Below are 24,375 nucleotides of genomic sequence, written 5' to 3'. Positions count from 1 at the left end.
AGGGCTGGAGGCATGTCCTGTGAGGAGCGGCTGAGGACCTTGGGCTTGTCTGGTTTGGAGAAAAGGAGGCTGAGGGGCGACCTCATGGCTCTCTGCAGCTTCCTGAGGAGGGGACGTGGAGAGGGAGGTGCTGAGCTCTTCTCCCTGGGATCCAGGGACAGGACGCATGGGAATGGTTCAGGGCTAAACGGATCAGCGATTTGAAGATGATGAGATACTTGAGTACGAGAGAATTCCAGCTTCTTGGACAGCAGGGAAAAGACTGGTTACACATTTATGAAGTTGAAGGAGAAAAGAGAAAAAAAGGCATGAAAAAAGAAAAGGAAAATTCTTGCGTTGCACTCCAGGACAACAGCACTCCCCCCACATATGAGATACAGTTAGGAAACTACAGGAGAGGATGTCTTCACAAACATAATCATTGCGGGAAAGAGGCTGACACCACTGTCAGTACCATACTTATTGCGCGAGTTCTTGGAAGTACAGGCAAAACATTTAACTGCTTGTAATGTTCCAGACAGCTCCAAACTTCTCACAATAAAAACCATAATTGAGTGTAAATTATTTTGGGACACTAAAGCCCAAGATCCACCAGTTAAGAAGTACTGAATCCAGGGAGTAATTTTGGTCTGTTATAGACTTGGTAATCAAGCAACAAATGTAAACCTAATCCTGAAACTCCTACTTCAAGAACAATTAGAATTGTCTAGAAGTACAAAGTCAATCAGCTGTGAAGCTTACACTTACCCAAACATTGTGGTGGTCCAGGCACCCATATTTTTTCATGGCATGTTACCAATTCTGAACCTGATAAAGTGTATCCAGGGTTGCACATGTACTGCACTCTGTCATTTTCCTTATATCCTGATTTATGCCCACTAACAACTTCTCCAAAGTCAACAAGAGGTGGGTCTTCACAGGCTGCTCCTGCAGAAGCTGTGCACAAATTCGTGTTATTTGACTGCACACTGCCTTTTTCTTCTTATCCCAATTAATTCCTACTAGCAATTTCTTCAAAATCAATGATGGGTGGGTGTGTGCTTGCATGCTATCCCAGCAGAAACCACGCACAAGTTCTTGTTAATTGATAGATACAGGACAGTACTGACAGCTGCAAATAATGGCACTACGCAGCACTTAATATTCGGATGGCCTACATCCCTTCATCTGGGAAAATACAGTACTAATAAACAGCACGATCTCCTTGTTCTAAGAAATTGCTGTCTTTACTATTTTCACTGTTTTTGCATTGAAAAAACTAAACTAAAAACATTTTAACTGAAAATATTAATAAGCTTCTGAATTTCTGAGAGTACAGTTGCTGTTTTCCAGAACTGGAATAAAGTTTCCAGAAGTGGAATAAAATTTTACACATGCAGTCATGATTCTCAAATTTCTTTAATTCTACAAATAAATCCCTTTGTCACAGCTTCCTAAAATTAGTTCCACCATTTTAAAATGAAAGAAGTTGGATCATTTTTTCAAAGTATAAGGTACATATAAGAAAGAACTTTTAAAGGCAGAGAGAAGAGAATGATCTCGATATAATGAACAGATTTAAATGGATCAATCATGGAGTTTAAAACTGGTTATTTTAATAAAGGTGCATATTCAGTGCAGATCTCCATCAGGCAGAAAGTTTTTCTTATCATACAACTTCCTGAAATAACAAAGTACCTGTATTTTTAAATAGTTGTATAGTGTTTTAAAACCAAACCAGTATTCTTAATTTTTAATAGTATGTGTTCAGAATAACAGTAGTTAAAATGACATACAAAGGAATTTATATGGTTTAATGTATTTTAAGTGAGTTATATCTTGTAATATGCTAGGTTCTTTATGATAGTCTTTAAGTTCAGGCACAAGGCAAGAAGCAAGCTCATACAAGAAAATACAAAGCAAATATTCTTAAATGCATTGTTCTCAATTATAACTCTCATTCCAAACTTCTGAAAGGAATTCTAAAAAGAATAAACTGTATGGTTGTGGGGTTTTTTTTTAGTTCATTTTTCTTGATTGTCACCAGCTACATCACTTAAAAACATAGTTTTCCATTTAATAACTTACCTTTACATGTAGGACAGCCCATCCACAGCAGAAACACTATGGTGTAGCTCAGCAGTGTCATTTCCAAGCTTTAGAAGTTGAAGACATTCTCTGCAACACAGTTGTTATTTTCTGTACTCCAAACTGCATGTACTTGTATTCACTCCCAAGATTCCTGGGGCTGTCCTTTCTATCTCCTCCTCTAATTTTCTTGCAACACATCAGTTAATCCGTACAGATAAATTATGCAATCGTTGAAAAAGGCTTCAGTACTTTTTTTCGCTAAACTTTTCAGACTGAACTTGACACAGAAGCCTTATGAAACCCATAACCAAAAACTCATGATGTGTTTATAATACACAATATAGTGCACTTAGCTCTTCAAACTTAAAATTTTGTAATGGACAAAACCACCTTATATGTGGAGCCCATAATTTATTATAAATCTGCTTAAAATCTTAACAGTCTAATAAAAATACTAAGTTATTGTTAGTCCACTTCCAACAATGCTAACATTCATAGTCCAAACTAATGCGAGAGCCTCAGTAATGCAAACTTTTTTTAAAAAAAGTGTTTTACAGAAAAAACTGTCCTAGTACCTAGCAGCATCCTTTGGTGCTATGCTCATCCTTCCTTGGCTCCTCTGGTTGACAGCATCAGTCTTTCTCAAGGAGGCTAGCAAGACAGGAGGGGAAAGCCACAGCGAACCATAGGTGTACAATGGTTTTTGTTGGGAAGAGTTCAATGCAAATAGCAAGAGTCCCTTCCTCCTAAGTACTGAGGTCTCCTTGTGTTTACATGTATGCATTTTCTTAATATAGCCTCCTTTTTTGGATCCCAGTTGTTCAGTGTCTGTTCATCAAAATTGGGTCTACCTGGACAAGACCAATTTGCACTTCTGCTGGGGCCACTGCTTGGCCACTGTGGCTTGTTTTTAGACTTTGACCTCTGTTCATCCTTATCTCATCCCACATTCTCCTTTTCCACACCACATTTTAGTCTGGAGTCATAGATAACTCAATAACTGTTTGTTACAATTAGAACTAAACTAAAAAACATCTAGGCAGCCAATGGGGTGATTGCTAAACAACTGCTATCACATCTAAACAAGCCAAAATCAGCTCAAGACAAACCCAGCCAAGCCTAGAGATCCTGCACTGTCAAGTCAACACAGAGCCTCAGCTGTTTTATTAGCAATGGCAAAAATCATATTTATTGGGCTACACCAGCAGAACAACTTTGAATGGAGCTCCATCCTCACATGACAATACTAAGATTATTTTCAAGATCATTTTCTGTGGAATTTCTTACACAATCTTTTGGTTTAGGACATCCTCATTTTTTCTTCCAATGCACTTGCTGTTAGGAACTGTTGTGGGTTAACTAACCCACAGGATTAACTAACATAGCAATTGACTTTGAGGGTTTTTTTCTCCCTTCAAAAACACACATGGCATTGTTTTGTTTACTGAGTAACACCCATCCAAGGACCAACAGATATTACTATTACTATATACACTAAATTAATTTCATCATTATTGATATGCCACTTCATACAATCGTCAGAATTTCAAAACACTTTGCAGAAAAGCATTTTTCTAGTTGACAAAAGTCTCAGTAACAAATATCCAATATTAACAGCTATATTAACCATTTTTTAAGGAACTAAGCACACTCCTCAGACAAAACCAGGAATATAAACATACCACTAGTATTTCTAGAGGGATGTATCATTTATTTGTATTTATGATTGCTACATGCTAGTCCAACATGACCATAAGCAGTAACTGTCATTTATAGAGTCTTGGCCGGTTTGCAATATAAAACAATGAACTCCACAAACAGTATATAACAAAGCTGTCTGGATTTCACTCTGAGTCCAATCTTTCTGGCTCACTTCTTCCTCACCTTCTAATTATTCTGTGCTTCAGAAAGACTGGTCTCTCTCAGGAATTTTTCCTTTTAGCGTAGCACTAAGAAGAACAAAAAAGGTCAAGTAAAATAGAATTAATTTCCACCTTATCTGCCACCATTCCTGCCCCTCTTCATAGGTCATTAACTTTAATCATTAACTTTTGACTTCATTTGTAACTCAGTCACTGGAAAACACTCTAAATAGCAATTGCAGATCAGGCAGCTGTTTCTAGTAAATCAGCTCAAAAAGTGGTTGCATAATTTCTATTACATGACAGGTAGATTATTTATTTCTTTCTCAGAAAAAGTAACTTCATTTACTGCCAAGCAAATCAGAATAGGGTAATGAGAAATAAACAACCTTCCCTCCATGTCTCCCTTCTTCCCTGGTTGAACTTTGCTCCTGCTTTCTCTACCTCTTCCCCCACAGCAGCTCAGGGGATGGGGGTTGTGGTCAGTTCATCACCCACTGTCTCTGCTGCTCCTTTCTCCTCAGGGGGAGGACTCCTCACACTCTTCCTCTTCCCCAGCATGGGGTCCCTCCCACAGGAGACAGTCCTCCATGAACTTCTCCAACATGGGTCCCTTCCACAGGGCTGCAGTTCTTCACAAACTGCTCCAGCGTGGGTCCCTCCCACTGGATACAATCCTCCAGGCACAGGCTGCTCCAGCACGTGTCCCCTGCAGGGTCACAAGTCCTGCCAGCAAACCTGTTCCACCGTGGACTCCTCTCTCTCCACAGGGCCACAGGTCCTGCCAGGAGCCCGGTCCAGCATGGGCTTCCCACAGGGTCACAGCCTCCTTTGGGTGAATCCACCTGCTCTGGCGTGGGCTCCTCCACAGGCTGCAGGTGGAGATCTGCTCCCCGTTACCTCCGTTGGTGCAGGGCACAGCTGCCTCTCCAGGGTCTGCACCACGGGCTGCAGGGGAACCTCTGCTCTGGCACCTGGAGCACCTCCTCCTCCTCCTTCTGCACTGACCTTGGTGTCTGCAGAGCTGTTTCTCTCACATATTCTCACTCCTTTCTCTGGCTGCAGTTGCTCTTGTACAGGTGGTTTTTTTCCCCTTCTTAAATCTATTATCCCAGAGCTGCTACCACCATCGCTGATGGGCGCAGCCTTGGCCACTGGCGGGTCCCTCTTGGAGCCGGCTGGCATTTGGCTCTGCCGGACACGGGGGAAGAAGCTTCTGGCAGCTTCTCACAGAAGCCACCCCTGGTACCAAAACTTGCCACAGAAACCCAATACACTTGGTTAAAACATGCCAGTCTGAATCAGCACACACAGCACTCAAATCTTTGACTGTTACGGGAATTCCCCTGATTTGTGAGTTTATATCCAGACAAAAGTCAGTTTCCTCAATTATATACCATGGAGACAGAGAACTTAACTGGAAAACAGAAATTACAACCTATAAATAAATCTGAGTGCCTTTTAGGCTGATGTTTGCAAAAGAATGCATAAATGCAAGTTTGTTAGCAAGAGAAAAGGCCTCTGTTATTATAGAACAATGATTTTAAACTGAAAGAGGTTAGATTTAGATTAGATATAACGAAGAAATTCTTTACTGTGAGGTTGTTGTGACACTGGGATGAGGTTTCCCAGAGAAGCCGTGTCTGCCCCCTCCCTGGCAGTGTTCAAGGCCAGGTTGGACGGGGCTTTGAGCAACCTGGGCTAGTGGAAGGTGTCCCTGCCATGGCAGGGGGGTTGGGACTGGATGAGCTTTAAGGGCCTTTCCAACCCAAAACATTCTATGATTCTATGACAACAAATAAAAGGCTGATCTTGAAAAAAATTGCACAAGCCAAACTTAGTGCACAAATATTATCATATCACCCATCTTCTCCCAAGCCAGCACTATCACTATGGAATGAGAGAGTTGAGATCTGTTGCCATTCTGATGCTATTGAAAAGCTCTGATACACAAGGAAAGGCACCAAAAGAAACAAAATTATTCTTTTTATCATGCCTCATTCAATCAAGAAAAAAACAATTCTGAATATTTCATAAGAAGAGAAGGCAGTGAGAAGACCTTATTTCTGATTTTGGCTTCCTAGTGGGAGAGTACAGAGAAAATGGAGCCATACTCTTCTCAGAAATGCACAGTGATAGAAGACAACAGACACAAATCTACAGCAAAAGAAATTCTAGTTAGATATCAAGAAAAAAGTTTTACCATGAGGGTGGATAGACATTGGAACAGGTTGCCCAGAAAGGTTAGAAAACATCTTCTTGGAGATACTAAAAACTCAAGACAGACAGGGTCCTGAGCAACCTGATTCTTATTTTGTAATTCTATGCCTAACTATGCAGAAAGCCAGCAAAAGTTCAGAACTGTTGAAAGGTTAAATTGAAGTTTTTGGTATGTTGATGGTTATTTTAAGAGTTATTCTAGCACTACGGGTTTGTTAAGTCTAAACAAATAATGCCAAAGATAAAAAATAATTTTCTGCACCAAATATACTTAGGTCAGAAACACTCCTGGGCTTGTATGTCACTGAGCCTCATTAGCACTGTATATTCCACATACTCTAAGCACAGTGTTTTGACAGATGTGCGTCCGGCATCTCAGCCACACCAGGACAAGAGCATGCCTGAGCTGTGTGCCTGCAGCAGCTTCTCAGCTGTCACAGCAGTGCATGTAGCTAATCTATGTCTTCCTGTACTGCCTAGCCACATTTGCATGAATATATTCTGGGAAAATTAAGGTAGTGGAAAGGAGTCATTAACAGTTTCCTTGCCCTCCAAAAAGCAACTTGATCACTTCCTGTGTCTTCATTAACTTCTGTGTTCAGTTGGCTTTGTAATGTTGTGTGGTCTTTCTTTTTCAAGATTTGAAGTTTTTTTTCAGGTTTTGAAACCCAAGCTGTAGCTCTCTTTTTCATTCACTTAATTCTGCTGTGCTAATTAACAGAAATAACATAGCTCAAGATTTCAAAATGCAAGCAACAGGTTTATTTTCAAATAATTCATGAAAAAAAAAAATGAAAACCGAAAGAAATCCACGTTCTCTTCACCAGAGAAAACACCTGGAAGCCGTCCTGGACATGCTGAAAAAAAACCCCAAAACCCCAATAAAACCCCACAAGAACAAGAGAATTAAGTACACTAGCACAGGCTGGTGTTAGGAAACAACTGGGAAGATGCTCATGCTATCAGACCTAGAAGAGGCACCATCACAGTGATACATGGATGCTCCATCCATTGGTCTCAAGTGTTCCTCCCTGCTAGGTAGAGAATGTGCCCTCCCTTCCTGCCCTGAATGGATCTTCCAGACCATGGAAACAGGTTTGATCTCTGTGGTACAGTCAAGACTATGGATTTGGGGTTTTGGCCTGACCTAAGCTAAGGTGATCAAGCACAGAGCTCCTTGACTGGTATTCCTGGAAACTCTCAATTATATCATGTGCATACTTTATTATGCTTTTTCTTGTTTATTGATCTTCTTTTCACCATGTTTGTGCTTCTCTTTCTTCACCCTGGTCTCCTTCCAAATAAACAACCTGCCACAAATTACTTTTTCCCCATTCGCCTCAGTCTGGTTACATCTGTATTCAAATTTGCTTTTTCTGATAACTGATACCTAGGCAATGTTGTTACTGTAGTGGTGGTTACAACATCCGTGGCGTTACTGATATAGTCACAGATGTACTCATTGCCTTGCAAGATTTTCCTTACAGATCTAGTTTGTCTTGTAAACAACCTTCATGTTCAAGGGAAACAGAGTTTTTTCTTATATATTTCATAGACACAGGAATGATTAGTATGTAAAACTCAGAGACTGAGGTGAATTTCTATGTATTTGGGCCTCAGCACAAATAGTTTCTGGATGCATAGCAAGCCTACATAGCAGCTGTTAAGATGCTCAATACACCAAAATTTATTGGTTAAAAACTTATCACCAATCATTTTGTTTAACCGAGTTCTTACATTATTTCTTAACTGAAAAAGACTCATCAGTTGACATTACTCACAGTCATTATTCACAATATGACCTAGAAATAAAAGCTATAGTGAACATCTAGTTCAGATCTACGTGTCACACATCGAAAGTTTATTATGTTAAATTGCTAAATCTTGTTGTTATTTGTCTTCATTTTTAAATACCACTTTACAAAGCAATGACTTTTTAGTATTTAGAAAGCATTTTGGAATGCTATTGTAAATAGCATGTAAAATGTTATTTTTATCAACCTTTTTTTCCCACCAAGTGATTGACTGGGTTTTGATCAAATAAACAGTTCTTGAATGAATGCTTAAATTTCTTTTTTGTTTTATTTATTTATGTAGCACTCACAAAAGCCTTGGAAAACCATACAGAACAGCATACATGCAATGTTATCACAGAAAGATGGAGTTTAGATATAAAATACAGAAGAAATCCTTACAGTGACTTTTTTATTAAAGCATACTAAAAGGGGTGAGGCCAACATTGTCCATATTCCTGAATTTTCTTCATATCTTCAGTCACACAACATGTTCACAGTCAGAGCCCCAAGAGTACCAATGTTTAAGTGTCATAGGAAATAATACAAAATTAGTTGGACTAGATATTTTAATAATTTAAATGCTCTCAATTAGCAAAACAAAGATGTTTGATCAATTTTTTAAAAGAATAATTAACTACTCAGTACAATTTTCATATTTTTAGGTTTTAAATGGTTTCATAGATCCCTTAAACACTTCTTTTTTTTGAATACTTGCTTTTTTTTCCTTGTCCCTCAAGCCTTGTCATTTAGAGGCTTCTTACCTGTGAAGACATGGATGCTGTTAAGATGTACAAAATAATAGGCCTCTCCTTTCTCACTGTAAAATTACAGTTTAACATCCATTTGAAGGTCATGAAATTAAATATCAATTTAGCTACATGCTGTAGTCACAAAAGCACTTATGTCACCAATATCCTCACCAAGGGCAATACCTGCTCAGCATCTTCTTGATGTAGCACTTTGCTCAAATCCTCCAAATTATGATGCATCCTCTAATTTATCACTGTAAGCCTTGTAAAACTCCTTCATCCTCAATTTTTTACACATATGCCAGTATTGCATCCTTCTGCTGCATTCCCAGTCCTCATACCACAAAGTGCTTTCACTTCCCTCACCCTTGAGCTCAGATCCAACAATGTCACTGAATACGCATTTCTCAAAGTTGACTTTAGTGATCTTGAAAATATGAGGCCATCTCAATTCAGCTGTTAATACAAGATAAAGAACATGCACATACCTTTCCTATAGGGTTTCCTGAAGTCCATACTTATCTTCCTCTTTCAACACACCTTGGATATGTCAACTGTCCTCTCTTACACTGCACTTGAAATAAAGTTGTACCAGATTCTGCTCCAAAATGGTTCTGTTTACAGTAAAATCCAACATAATCCCCATGGTAAAAGTAAACTTGATTCTTATAGAATCCTTGCAGAAGCACATTATTTTTCTCCATTTCATTTTTTGACAAAGTACAGGGCTCTAAAGAAGAGAGACTTAATCAGTGTTAATAAATTGGTTTTTGAAATAGCATAGTTCTGACTTGTCTACTCTAAAACTGTATATTATTCACATTCTCTTATTATATATGAAATCACTGTATTTTTGGATACTGCAGGCATGTCATATTTAAGAAAAATAAGGCAGACAAACTTACACTTGCTTCTGTTAAAACTTTCATCTCTAATTGAAAAAAAACCCATCAAAGCTGAGGTCTTGAAGTTCTATTTGACAATACTTAATTTATAAATTCTAAGTATCTAAATTTAGACTTGAGGTTCTTCAGCCTGGAGAAGAGAAGGCTCCAGGGAGACCTTACTGCAGCTTTTCAGTACTTAAAGGGGGCTTATAATAAAGATGAGGACAAACTTCTTAGTAGGGTCTATAGTGATAGGACAAGGGGCGATGGTTTTAAACTAAAAGAGGGTAGATTTAGACTAGATACAAGAAAGAAATTTTTAACAGTGAGGGTGCTGAAACACTGGAATAGGTTGCCTTGCCCAGAGTGGTGGTAAAAGCTCCATCTCTGGAAACATTCAAGGTCAAGTTGGATGGGGGTTTGAGCCACCTAATCTAGTTGAAGATGTCCCTGTTCATTGTAAGGGGCTAGACTAGATGACCTTTAGAGGTTACTTCCAAACTATTCCATGATTTTATGAATTATAGGGAGAAGTAAGTGCTTACTTATCACACTTACCTATACAAACTGGTGGTGAAGTCCACTGTCCTTCAGAACAGTAGATTCTCTCAGATCCTTGCAAAAAATGGTAGTCAGAGCAAATGTACTGAACTGAAGTACCATTGTCATACTGGGTCAGGGGTGGGAGAGTAAGAGCTCCATTTGCAATAGAAGGTGGAGGGTCACATTTTTCTGTCGGAGCTGGAATAACATTAAAAACATTTAATAAACATTCAGCTTAAGAAACTAACTAATCAGCAGCTTTAACTGCCTGTCAACACTAGATATCTATCAACTCTCAGATAGTGTATTTTCTTACTATTATGTTATGTCTCAGCTCAGAATGCAATCTCCTGCTTAACTTTAACCATAAAAAATCCCTTGTGTGCACTTAATTGCTTACTGCTGTCTTTCTACAGAGCTTTGAGTTCCCTGAGCTTGGAGAAGAGCTCCTCCCTCATTTCTACAGCCTTCCCCATCAAAGGAAGGTGTTTTTTCCATGCTTGGATATATTTAACGATTTAGCTGTCTTTTACAAGGGTATCTGTGCATATCTGTACTGTTGAATCCTAAACATCTATTATTTACAACAGATTCTAGGCTTGCACTGCCAAAGCAAGTTATTTCTAAACAGGTCTGAGACTGATTCATTAAAAAGGCAATAAAAGAAGTATTGTTTTACCTTGCATAATGCATTTCGGATATGTCAGTCTGCCATGGTTACACTGCGTCCTCCCAGGAGATGGAATGGTAGTGTGGAGAAAATTGTATCCTTGTTTACATTCAAACTCTATGAGATCACCATGTAGGAAAATTAATTCTTCCTGTCTCCATTTCAATTCTATGTTGTTCCTGTTCATATCAGTTACATTAAGAGTGCATGGTTCTAGGAAATAAAAGCATACTTCAGTAAGAAGCAACCTTAAGTGATTTCTTAGCTCCCTTTTGTAGGAGTTAAAGTGAAATCTAAATCAATAGTTCTAAAATGTTTTTAGATTTTGAATCTTGCAAGAAAAAACCTTATAGATGCATAAAAAAAAAGAATGCAAATGTAAAGAAATGGGCTGAGGTAACAGAAATAACATCCAAGAAAAAGCTTAGACTGGGAATAGTAAATCACAGAAAACAGACTTCTGAGAAAATCCAGTTCTACAAGTATTTGTAAACTTATGGCAGCCTGAGTTTACCACTGAAGAACAGAACTTATTTATTGTAACTTGAAAGGACTTTTTATAATGAAAACAGTCATCCATCAAAATTAACCTCTCTGATTTGGCTGAATGGTTTGGTAAGCCCTTTGAGGGTATTAGTAGTTAATAAACAGTAAATTTAAACTGTTAGCCTAAGGAATTGTTTTGACAATTTCCTTTTCTTTGTTTTGTCACTGTTAAAAGAATTTAGACATCTTCCAAAAATCCTTTGGAAGTTTTGTTTTCTTCTTTGGGCTTTTTCAGGTTATTCGAGGTCAATATTGTTTTGGTTGTTATCTGACAGGTTTCTTAAAAATTAGTGTCAGGATCGCACCAGATAGCCTAGCTTTCCATTAGACGGTTAACCTCATTTAACTTTTGAAACCACTGTTCAATAAAGCCCAGCAGAGGGACAGTTACAAAAATAAATTTCTACAAGTTCCATGAGAATCTTTGCCTGAGAGAGGCTTTATTAATGCTTTTCTGAGGTAAAAGCAAGAAGAAATCTGTTATTATTCATTCTGATAACAGCTCAATCACAACAAATTGGTATGGATATTTTCCTGAACCTAACTACAACACGTGCTCTTTCTGGTTTGATTAGTTGAGGGTTGAAAAGAAATCTCAGAAAATATGGAAAGGATGATGTGGTTATTTGGATTCTTGAGAGACAAAAAACAGTCTGTGGTGGTGCAACTTTCCACCCTGCCTTCCCTTGGGCTGTCAGGTACTTAGTGCAATTCCCCCTACCCCGCACCCTCATGTCACATATCAGTCCAAGATGACTAGAGAAAGGCAGTGAACCAGAGCATAAAGGCCATCCCTTAACGTTCCTGATTCCTATCTTCCCTGTCGCTTGGAAATGGACTACATGCAGGTCAAATGGATTAGGAAAGGCAGACTGTTAGTTGATTAGAAAAGCCCACTTGGTTTCTTTCCCCTCCTCCCCAACCATCTGAGAGCAATGATAAAGACAGTGGACCAGAGTGTAAAGGCACTCCCTTAGCACACCTGGTTTCTGCTCCCCTCTCATACTGCTTAACAATAGCATCAGTATCTCCTGACAACTTAGTACATCCATACTTGGGTTGTGACCCAAATTTGGTGATACCAAAACTCCAAGATTTAGCAATTTCTGGGCTTGCACAACTGATCGAAAATACCAGAATATTCCATCATCTGAGCTGGGCTGAAATGGAAGGTGCCTCACGAAAAAGTCAATTATCTCAGACCCTATAAATAGCAATTCTAAGCAAGACCCTTTGAGCTCTCCTGGATTACAGCGGGCTGTGACCAGCATCTCTCCTGAGCTGGACGCCTCTCAGGCTCAGACTTCTTGAAATTTGAAGATCATCTTCCCACAAAGCTGAGGGAAAGCCAGGGTGAAGTCAGACTTCTCAAATCTGAATTATCATCCATTGAGATATATCGATGCATTGTGAATATCTGCTCCAAACTTGAGAAGAGGGAAATTTTAACTATAGGCTAGCCTCTTCCATCCACCTCTTTACCTATCCACGTGCTTAAATATGCACATCTGCTTTCATGAATGTGGATGTCTATGTATTTCACCGGATATTAAAATATTTCCATGCCGTTTATGAGTGTGTTTTGTGTTTATACATATGTATACTTAGATTTAGAATACCTTGTAGTGTTAGCATGAATCCTGTCATTCTCAAATCTGTGATTAAGTTGCTATTTTAATTATAATATATTCTACCAAATCACCCTGTTCGTCTTTAAATTGGTCAATCATTAAATGTTTCTAAAATTCAACCTTTTCACCCACCTCACACCATTAATAAAATCTTAAATTGCTGCTAAATCATAACCATGTGAGATACTGTTACCTGTGACACACTCATAGGAAATGAGCTTTCATTATTTCACAGGATTTGAAAATTTGAGTATTCAGATCCAAGAATGCTGATCTGGACCTTTTAATCCAGACAAGGTACATTTTATTCATTTAGAAATAAGCAATTAAAACTGAACTGGTTATTTATTTGCATTTTCACAGTAGATTACAAACTTAAAGTGAGCCAGTTTAACAAAAGATGCTAGTAAAATAGAATTCTTTCATTACAAGAAGAAAGGAAAGAAAAACAAAGAACTATTGTAGGTCATCAGAAGTAGAATTCCTGCTAGTGCTGGTAAATTTCTAATGTGAGTTCTAGACATTGTTTTGGACAACATACATAAGAGCAACATGGAAAAATTAGAAATTCCAAAATGCAATTATAGATATAAAGACATATAATAAAAACAAAGGCTGAAGATTTAAAAATTAATGTCCAAGAAGTCATTGTACTCCTTGTTAATCATATCTAACAGCCATTTGAGCAACGGCTACAGTCATTCCTTCTAAACATCTATTGAAGGACAGAAAGAAATTCACTGAATGGAGAATATGGGAGAAAGAAATTAAGAGAATCCTCCTAGGTAACAGGAATAGCTATGTTCTAGAATAGCTCACTCAAGGAAACAGAGGAATCTATTTAATTAGGTGTTTATAAGAAGACGCCAGAGGACACCTAGCAGGAGTGGCCTAGGTATATTTGATTTTGGTTCATCCTCCCGTTTCTGGAATCTTTATTAACACAAATGAGAGAGAAAAGGATTATCTAGATGCTCCTTCCCATATTACCTTTCTATATTACGTGTGACAAAACTTTCTTTTTCTTACAAGACTTACCTAAGCAAGTTGGTTTTTCTGACCAGTTTCCTTGTTCACAGTAAACAGTACTAGGTCCATCCAAAAAATGGTAACGCTGACAACCATATTCTACTGAGGAACCATTTTTGTAACTTGTCAATAACGGACCAAGAAGAACACCATTTTTAATCACAGGTGGAGAAGTACAGTCTTGCTGCATTTCTAACACAAAGTAGGAAGATAGGTAATTGGATCTTTAAAACATTAACACTGGTAAAAGTATCAGACTAATAATTGAGCAAAAAATTCATACACAACTAAAATGTAAATAATATCATTTCTTTTTCAAATTTCATTTTCAGAAATTCTGAAATTGCAGTACAAACATTCTATTTCCCTCTATGCTCCTCATCTATGTCTGCTCTTGACTTTTTCTGGTTTTTCTGGTTTACACTCAAAATAGATTAGGTTTTTTTTTTCTGTGATAACATGGTCTTTATTTGTTGTTTTAGCCCATGTGTGGTTCAAAAATAAACAAAAGAAACCTCACTGGAACTATTAATCAAAGGATCAGCAAAATACTTATGAATTTGCATGTTCAGACAACATTAACAGAAAGGGTACAAAACGACTGAAGGTAAATGCTAATGTATGAAATAAAAGTACAAATACAGGACAGGTTTATAGGCATAGTTTATGATCACTAGAAACAAGCAACAGTGGCCTTTCATTCAGATGGCTACACTGATACCTGTAGCACACACAAACATTTTCAACAGTAAGGAAATGTACTGTAGCAAAACAGTAGTAAGAGTAGTCATAAAATGCCTATAATAGAATCAGAGAGTACAGAATTCCCTTTAAATAGAAGAGCAATGTTCACCTACTCATACCTTCATTGCGATATGTTTTGCTTGCCCTTATTTCTGCATCTGCCTCAAGTGATGGTGGTGCCTCAGATTCCCATTTATCCATAGTTCCTATAACCATAGAAGAAATTAAGAACTAGTTTTCTCACAAACAACTGATTTTCAAACACCAAAACAGACGCTGATGTATTGCAAGATGTAGTAAAAACAATATTCCAGGGGAGAACTACATAACACGGATGTCAGTTGAATTTACTTAACTCATCTTTTTTCTTTAATCTGTGAACAACAAATTGTCTGTAAATTATGCAGCACTTCCTCTCAAGCATTTTAACAGAGCAGGACATAAACAGTTTTGCACTTATGAAAACTGAGGCTCTCCAGAAAGTTAAGGCATTGTTTGAAGAATCGTTTCTGTTCAGTTGTAAATTGTCACAAAAGTACTAACCAACACAAATAGGGGGTGATGTCCATTTTCCTTTTTCACACTGGATTTCGTCAGATCCTTTTAGTTCAAAGGTATTTTCACACCGTATACGAACTTTGTCTCCATTATGATATGTTCTTCTAACTGTGATGGTATGGGTATGAGGAGGAAGTGGTGGTGAAGGACATTTATTTTTCACATCTGAAAATAAAAAATGCATATTGGTTTCTCACTAATCAAACCCCAATTAATTTTACTATACAACATTCAAGCCTGTCACTCAAAAGACATTTTTGGTTGACCCCGTGTGATTGCTTACTCCCATTTTTTAAACAAAATAACGGAACAAAGAAGTGATTTTATATTCAACAAATACAAAATAGAAGTATTATGCTATTGCACTGCTATATACAAATTCCTGATTTCTTCACATAGACTGCAGGAAATAGAGATGTCCCACCTATTTCTATTTCATCTATTTCATCTAAATAACATTACTATAATATTTAAACCAGCTTATATATTAATTCTAATGCTACAGAAGCAGCAATATAGTCCATTTCCTACCCCCAAATTAAGTTTGTTATTATTTTATCCTCAAAACTAGATTTCGGCCTTGTTTTCTTTCTTCTGAGCACCCTACCTTCTCTGTACTCACTCAAGAGAAATTTCTGCTGTGTCATCAGAATAAATACAGGGCTGGGGTCCTGACACATACTATTTAATTGAGACATTCCAGTGCATTTTAAATGCTACTGTATCTTCTAGGAAAGGAAGATGAATTTCATCTTTATACTCAATCACATAGTCTTGTACAATATCAGCTATAAAGGAACTACAAAACACTAATTTTACTGAAAATTGTGCTGAACACATCTGTAATTTTTAGGGCTAAATATAATTTCTTTAATATCATGCATGCCTGCACAACTATTATTAAATTTGCTTTAGAAAATATACTTCATGGGAAAATATCTTGTAAGAATATACTGGGAAAAGGATACCACAGATTTGGCTTAAGCCAAAAAAATGATAGATTGTCCCATCCTCTGACATCAAGACCCAGCATTGCTTGTATATAAAGCAGAGAATTCATTACCATGAGGCAGTGAGATCTTTTAAAGCTCAGTAGTCCCCATAAAGGGGACAATATCTGGATAAGACGATGATCCACAACTATCCAGGTATGTTGAACAATATTATAAATTCTCAGCCTAATTGTTGATTTGCACTGTTTTCTGCTGTATACTGTATCTCATCTGGTTTACTAGACCTTTTATTCTTTTGAAAGTTTATTTTCTGGGAACCTCCTTTATCTCTCAATAGTTGGGGAAGTGATAATTGCTAAACTGTGTTTGTCCTCAGGATGACCTTTCTAGTTAATTCTGTTGAAAACATGTACAGTTTGGTGAGGCTATAAAACTCTAAAAATACCACAATCCCCAAGCTCAGGAAGAATTTGTTACAAATTTTATTTTTAATGCCTCTCAAGAGGCATGTTCCCACCTGACAAGGCAGGATTAAACATGCTTGATTAAACCTTCATGTAATCTGAACATGATTTAATGTGAGCTTCAGGGGATAAACAACTTCCCTGTAATTGTTGATTATCCAGGATGCAATGTACAGAGAAAGAACAGCAAGAGACCTTACCTGCTCTACTGTTAGAGTCCACTGAAAACTAATTCCAATTATCATTGCTTCCCTTCCTGTTATCTTGGCTCCATGCCCTTCAGCTAACACCTGATATTTATTTAGGCTGTAAACTGGTACAGAAAGTATATTTCTATTTTGTATTTATAAAGCATTTCATGAGAAGATGCTAGTCTTTCACAAAGAATTTGACATAATAAAACTAAAAAAATAAGGTACCTTCACACAATGGAGGGTCTGGATACCATCCAAAATAATAACATTGAATTAAGTCAAATTCACTGACAGAATAATTTTCCTCACAGAAAAAGTGAACTACATCTCCCTCTTCATAGATTTTCTTCACAGGATAGAAACTTCCATGTGCTATTGCACTCAAAGGAGAGCAAGTTATTTCTAGGAATAAAAAACACAGCAGTGAAAACCAGTTGAGGAAGGCTTCCCCACCCTGCCAACAGCTTATAAAACAAGCCTTTTTGGAAATTTTTGTTCATTTGTAGAATAAATTTTCCAGCACATTACATACTTGTGCAGTATGGAGTAAGGGACCACCCATGTGTTAGACACACTGCTGCTTCTGTAGTGTTTCCTCCCGCAGTATGGTATCCCTCGTCGCATTTGTATAGCAGTGTTTCATTCAGTTGAAGCTCTTGTTGGGCTGTGAAGTAGCTGCCGTGATTTAAATTGGGTACTTGACATGATTCTTAAATAAATAAAGCATATACACATTAATTGCTCTTTCCATTGCAAGTTACTCATCTAAAATTTTCCTTAGATATACCTTAAAAGTGGTTATATCCAAGGCAAAATCTTTGCAAATAATGATTAATTAAAAATGCAGTACTTTACATAAGCTTTCCAGTCATCATTTGGGAAGAAGGTTTGGATGGCAATGGATTTATTTGAAACAGTGCAATTTCATCTATACACCAATGCCTTCTACATACAATTTTATCTATACAAATTCACAAGACTATCAGTATGTGAAATCTGACTTCTTTCCATAGAGCTGAGAACCTACTTTAGGAGTACTCAAATGATAACCTGATATAGACAGTTTGGCCCTACAGGTACAACGAGGACGGTAGAATTATATACATATGAGACAGATTATAAAGGAGAAAAATGCAGAATCATACCAAATTTTTTAGTACAGCTTGGATGAGAGGACCATCCTTCTAGCTGACATTGTACTGTATCCTCGGTACCACCGCTTGGAGTATGGTAGCCTGGATTACATTTGTATTGCAGTTTCTCATGTACTTTGAAGTATATTTCTGTACCGTAAAAAAACCCATTTTCCAAAAGAGGCTTGTTACATTTTTCTAAATGAAAGGAGACAGTTTGGTTAGAAAGAAAGTATTAATGAACATTTTTCTTCTCTGATAAGCAAAAGAAGAGGGTTTTTAGCTATCTTATCTAATTTTGTTTTCCTGACCTATTGAAGAAACTCGACCACAATCATCAAACAATACATTAAACCAATTGTAATAACATGGAACATGACAGCCAAGGAATCTAGAGCTAGGGAGAGTCTAGAGGATAAACATCTGAGGGGAAACTAATCTATTCATTTTCCAAAAATAAGGAAAATGAACACTTTTCTTGAAGTTCTTATTTTAAAGGCTTTTACCATACATGTTTTTATATTTATTATTGTAAAAGTATTCCATATATAAACATATGTAGTTTGCATACATAAAGGTTTGATTTCACCTTGTTGTCCTATACTTAAGAATAACCCTCATTAAGCAGTGTCTGTTCCTGTATGTTCTAGGACATCCAGCTAGCAAAGTTTGCTGCTGGAAGCAATGATGAGATTAATGAAGCTAACTCACTGTAGCATCGTGGCACTGGAGACCATCCTTCTGCTGTACAAGTTATTCTTCCATCTTGAGTCCCAGTTTCAGTGGTATAACCAATCATACAAGAATAGGAAATTTTTTTTTCCTTATGCATAGGGAAATAGTAACTTCTGAAATTATAATAGTACTGGGCAATCTTTCCGTTTTCTATATGTGGCAAACCACAAAGTTTATCTGCAAAAAGATAAATATATTTCTCGCTAAAAAATCTCAGCCCAGATATTAAATAAATCAAGGCAAAAAAAGTTCATATCAGTTAGATTGATTCAGGCTTTCAAACAACGTGAACAAAATTCAGAATACTTACAAGCATGAAGGGTCTTGTAAGACTCACTGAAATTAAAATATATTCAAATTATATTATCTTTTGTTCTTTAAGTTAGGAATATCAGCTGTAGAATTTAACTTCCTAATGTAAACTGGGCAAAACTGATGCAGGACACATTTATTTGGCTCTTTGTTTAGCCCAGAAGATTTAATCATGAGCACCCTTTGCTGCATAAACATACTGATGCCTGCTCTAAAAATCCAGTGGCAACAGTGTCAAGATTAGCTATGCCACAGCTCCTCAATTCATCAAATGTTATCAGAACAGCATGACAACTTCCAGGAGGCAATATAAAAGAGTTAAACTTGCTTAAGAACAGGAATCTAAGAACAGTCAACAGAAAAGAAAGAAGAAATGGAGGTTAAGGAAAGAACATATAGAACTGCAATTAGAAAAATCCCAAACCAGTAATAGGAGAAAACCTTTAAAAGAAGTTGTGCTGAATATGACATTAAGTTATTTTAAAAAAAAAAAAAAAACCAAAAACGAAACCAAAACCAAAAAAGCAGTACTTATGTTTGGATTTCTTATAAAATTATCCTTTGGGTCTCAAAAATGCTCTCCATGGCATTACAAGACAATCTAACCTGAAGAATCATTTTAAAAACTGAATCACCACCTATGAAACTCATTATAAATGGCAGAATTTTCCCACAAGTTGGCACTACTGCATTAACCCTACACATATTAGAACCAAACTAAAAAATACTGCTCCTTCACTCAGTAATGCCACTAGAATTTACTGCCAATTTAGTATTTTTTACTAAATAGATAGTGCCAAGATATTTTTGAAATAATTCCTTTCCTTACAGAGGCACTGTATCACCAAATAACTAAATAAATAAAACCTGAGGCTAATTAAGATTTGTAAATAATTAAAATACAGCAGTGGTAGCTAACTACATACCTTTTGACAGGGTAACAGTGTAATTTCAACTGCTTTGCATGAGGACAAAACTCTAGTGAAGACAGAGGTAAGGGAGACCTTTCTGATTAATGGAGCTGTACCCTCATATACAGTCCACAGCTTTGTGAACTTGCAGTTCAAAGAGGTATGCAAACTATATAAACCCAGGAAGTTTAAGCAATGTTGCAAATAAGGATAGGAAATGTGGAACCATCCCAGACTATGTTCTGCAGGTTCCATTTAACTTCCACTCTCTTGCTCTGTGGTAAAACGGACACTTCAATCACCAAGACACTTCAATATATAAAATGTTTTAATAGTACAAAATTTAATTTGTATAAATGCCTTGAAACTGCTCAAATACATTTTAAAAGAAACTTTTTCTGAATAAAAGCCTGAACTTTTCAATATTACAGCTTTGAAGCCTAACATGAATCTGTAGCCCTGAGCTACAGTGACAGTTGAATCATGATCGTCAGCCATCTCGTAACAAAACTATCTAAAAAACAGTGTTTACTCTTGGTAAAGATATGAAAGACATTGCACTTAAGTTACCCAGACTACATGTTCTAGATTCAATGTTCATTTATTAACAATAGAATTCAGTGTATTTACCTTTTGCAAAGAGTTTGCCTGAATACATCACAACTAGGAAAAAACCCCAGCTTTTAAATCTCATCTTCATTACTGTCTCCATCAACAGTTTCCACCATCTGTGAAAACTCCCTAAATACTACTTTGAAAATCCAGTTAATTATTTACAAAAGGTATTCACTAATATCTTAGTCTCCATAGTGTTTTGTAACAAGTGAAAACACTATTTTCATTTATTTTAGTTCTCCAAATACCCTAACATTAGACTTGCAGAATTCTACTTCCATTTGTCATACTTCACATCAGTAAAGAGGACAGAATTTATAATTTTACAGTAAAATCAGGCAACAAGCTTATGAAACAATGTAAACTAACTGAACACTGATTCCCTCTGAACCCTCTGATTTCCAAGTTTAAAGGGCATTCTGTTATCAGATTATTTATCTTGGCTGAAATAAGAGGATAAATAGAAAATTCCCTCCTCCTCCAGCCTATCGCCATATAGTCGGTCAGTTGCATTCTATGTATTATTCATTCTGGAGGCTCTTACATTAAGAACATAGCCACTACTATTTATCTGTCTGTTTTGTTGTATACAGCTAACCCCTTTGAAGTTGCTTTTCAAACAAAAAAAAAATGCACCTCATTTACAATGCATTATCATCTAACTGATCAATGGCTACCAGTTGATTCAGCATCCTTGGGAGGCATAAATCTTTAAATTTGAGGGTGGGAGAGTACGGGTTTTACAGTTTTCATTTTCTTGGCCTTGCTCTAAGAAAATCCAGTTCCAAGGCACAAGAAAACAGAATTTCAGGGAGAAGCTGTGATGAACATCTATCTATTCAGCCAGATGAGATGCATGCTTGTACGTACTGCTCACTTGATAGGAAGAAAGCACTCACAAGTCACCTCCCTTAAACTATCAGGTCAGAATTTCTAAATTCACCCTTACATCCCATTGTTCCATCTTAATCTTGCAGTATTAAAAAAAAAAAAAGAAAAAAGTAGTAATTAGAAAAAAATCTTTTTCCAATCTCACATGATCCCTCAAAACCTTACTAGAAAGTAAATTTGAGTTCCCCCAAAAAAGTAGCCAGTTTTGAAATCTACAGGCTATGCCTCCCATTCTACCCATAACTCTCCAGATCAGAGAAGCCAGCATAACTGTCCCACACAATCAACTGTTTTTAATAGAATTCTACAATATTTAATCAGTGAGAAATACCATGCTATTTGTAAGATTGACAGTTATATAATAACAATAGATTACTTCACTAGTGAAATTTCCAGGGCTTATGATTTTATTGTACAATTGCTTTTGCTAGTAGCACAAAATAGGATTTCAAAAGCTGTATACAATACACAAATGTTACAGAAATGTTAAACTGCAATTTGAAAAAAATATTTTCAAGAGTAGCTTGACACATTTTCTTTCTTTCAAAATCATTTAGCTGTCTACTACATACATGCTGTACAAATACATTTATGTTTCAGTAGCAGGCAATGCCAAGTGTATCCATCACCATCAGAATTGCTTGCAGAGGATCCACAATTTCTTGCATGTTATCTTTCCTCAAAACCCAGTCTGGTTTAATTCTGTGAAAATATTAGTGACTTGTCATTCAAATAATATATTGCCACAGCAAAACCAGCAGACGAATTTTTAAGCTCTTACCTTGAAACTGTTTTTATTCTTAAAGGAGTTACTGGAACAAAGGAAGTTCTACTTAAGAAAGTGCTTGTTTTCTGCCTCACAAGTGTTCTCTCTGCATCCATTTTGTGTTTATGAGCTGTAAATTTATATAGGCTCTGAATGCAATTAACAGCTCTTGGTAGGCTTCGGATTTCCTGAAAAAAGGTGAAAACAGTACACAGTTAATACCACAAGTTCAAAAGCAACATAACCAATCAAGAAATCTGTTTTATTCAGTGAAAACAGAATGCTTGTAATTTAAGCAGGACTTCTACCCACAAGTACAGTGAAACCATTTTGAAGTTAACACATCTACAAGAAGTCAGTAGTCTAATGCTTTCAAAATACTTAACAACTGGTATGTGACTTGAGATGCCAGAAAATTCAAGCTCTTGCAAGTCAGATTTTACTAATTTCTCATTAAAACCAATTTTCATATATGTCTCTGGTATACACCTTCAACAACTGGTACAGAGAGACAAACTGGTGTTTGTACCTTTCTTCACAGCAATGAAAGAATAATGCAGTGGTCAGAAGGGACTGAATAAAACTTAAGTACTTATATCTGATGGATAAAAAGCTAATGAATTTATAACATAGAACCCAAACTACCCTAATAACGTTATTAGAGATTCTAGCAATAGGCATGAACAAAGGAAATTTCTTTCAGTAATAGGCTATGTCTCTGTTAAAATAGACTATGTCAACACAAAGCCATAGGCAATTATATTGCTAGTTGTTACTAACAATAAACACCTTAACTTTATCTGAAAAGCAACAGTAAACTTTCAGAAATGGAATAAAAGTTAATGAAGCGGCAACTAAACTATATCTAATGCTAAGCAATTGGCAGAAAGTCATCAAAATCCTGGGGAATGTAGGGATTACAGTATCATAATGTTGCAAGGATTGCCAGATCAGAACCTCAGTGTCATAGTATTGAATAGCTCTGGGTGACCAGGGCATATAAAGCACAAAATAATGAGTGTTTTTTAAAATCAGAGTTTAATCATAATCAATATTACAGCCATAATAGGTATGGTAGAGAGGAAGAAAAAAAAAAATTACAAACATCCCCAAAACATACAAGAAAAGCATGTTAAATCAAATTATTAGACCCAAAACACATTTAAGTCTTACCAAAGCTCTTTTTGAGTCCTTTGAAAGGATGGCCAACAAACAACAGGTCTTTGTGAAAATACTTCCTCCTTTCTCTGAAATTTTGTCCCCAGCTTTCCCTCTATACATTTGTAGTAGGTCTAGTAATGTATCTATCGAATTTTCTACTTCATAAACTGCTTGAGTAGTTCTTTCATACTGTTATACAATAAAGAGACAAGAGAGGTTATATAGACAGATCGTTAAAATGTCTTTCAGGTTAGAGGAAAAAGCAAGTCCACATTCTCCTCTAGATTGAATTTGTAGTTGTTCTGACATTCAAGCGATAAAAGTCACTTCTGTATGTTACACCATCCTAACAAGTTACAAAAAGCTACGCTTTGTGATTCCCCACGCGTTTAGAAACCCGTAGAATCTGATACAATGTTTAAAATAGAAGAATAAATTAGAGTAAGTTGAGAGAAATTTAAAAGCAAATTTAGCCTAAATGTTTAAATTTTTTTCCTGAAATCAAAAGAATCTAATGTAAATGCCTGTAGGACTGATATAAGGCCAAAAACTATGTTTAGCAAATATTTTAAATTTCAAAGTAAAAACCTCCAGAGCAATCGACCTGTAGTCCATAACTGCAGTACTACTACAGCACTGAAGTAGTATACATAAGTATTTATGAAAATAATCAGTTCTGTAAGAAATACAAAATATAAATATAGTCTATTCTATGACATGGATTTGGAGAAGTAGGCTGTCTTCTGGAAATACACATTTTTACGTTAAAAAACCTTCACATCCTAACTACTACTGGTTTTATTTTCTACACAATTTGATGCATTTCTACAGTTTTATGCAATACTTGAGATACTCTGCAATGTAGTCAGTTAAAAGTAAAATTATTACTTTAAGCCCATGAAATAATTTTCTGTTGCCAAAAGGAAAATTAAATC

At 36.5% G+C, this 24,375-nt stretch overlaps 2 protein-coding genes across 2 annotated transcripts in view; both read right to left on the bottom strand.

The window, feature by feature from the left end:
- Positions 1 to 8,687: 8,687 nt before the first annotated feature.
- F13B (coagulation factor XIII B chain) lies at positions 8,688 to 20,868 on the bottom strand. The gene is made up of 12 exons (XM_074908224.1): positions 20,638 to 20,868; positions 18,761 to 18,961; positions 18,062 to 18,247; positions 17,449 to 17,625; positions 17,142 to 17,318; positions 15,291 to 15,470; positions 14,867 to 14,953; positions 14,013 to 14,195; positions 10,807 to 11,010; positions 10,143 to 10,325; positions 9,186 to 9,427; positions 8,688 to 8,709 (listed from the first exon to the last, which is right to left on the bottom strand). Exons 1-11 carry the CDS (start codon positions 20,717 to 20,719, stop codon positions 9,216 to 9,218), a joined length of 1,872 nt encoding a protein of 623 aa, XP_074764325.1. The 5' UTR covers positions 20,720 to 20,868; the 3' UTR covers positions 8,688 to 8,709; positions 9,186 to 9,215.
- Positions 20,869 to 21,063: 195 nt separating this feature from the next.
- The window catches only part of ASPM (assembly factor for spindle microtubules), a 31,597-nt gene continuing 28,285 nt past the window's right edge, over positions 21,064 to 24,375 (bottom strand). The window contains exons 27-29 of the mRNA XM_074906762.1: positions 23,453 to 23,629; positions 22,295 to 22,467; positions 21,064 to 22,215 (exon numbers count right to left, since the gene is read on the bottom strand). Coding sequence (XP_074762863.1) covers positions 22,110 to 22,215; positions 22,295 to 22,467; positions 23,453 to 23,629 — 456 coding nt within the window. The 3' untranslated portion in view covers positions 21,064 to 22,109. The remainder of the gene's footprint in view (positions 22,216 to 22,294; positions 22,468 to 23,452; positions 23,630 to 24,375) is intronic.

This window comes from Athene noctua, chromosome 5 (genome assembly GCF_965140245.1).
Source record: "Athene noctua chromosome 5, bAthNoc1.hap1.1, whole genome shotgun sequence".
NCBI classification, from domain to species: domain Eukaryota; kingdom Metazoa; phylum Chordata; class Aves; order Strigiformes; family Strigidae; genus Athene; species Athene noctua.
The sequence above is the reverse complement of the archived record's forward strand: the minus strand, read 5'-3'. Positions and strand labels throughout refer to the sequence as shown.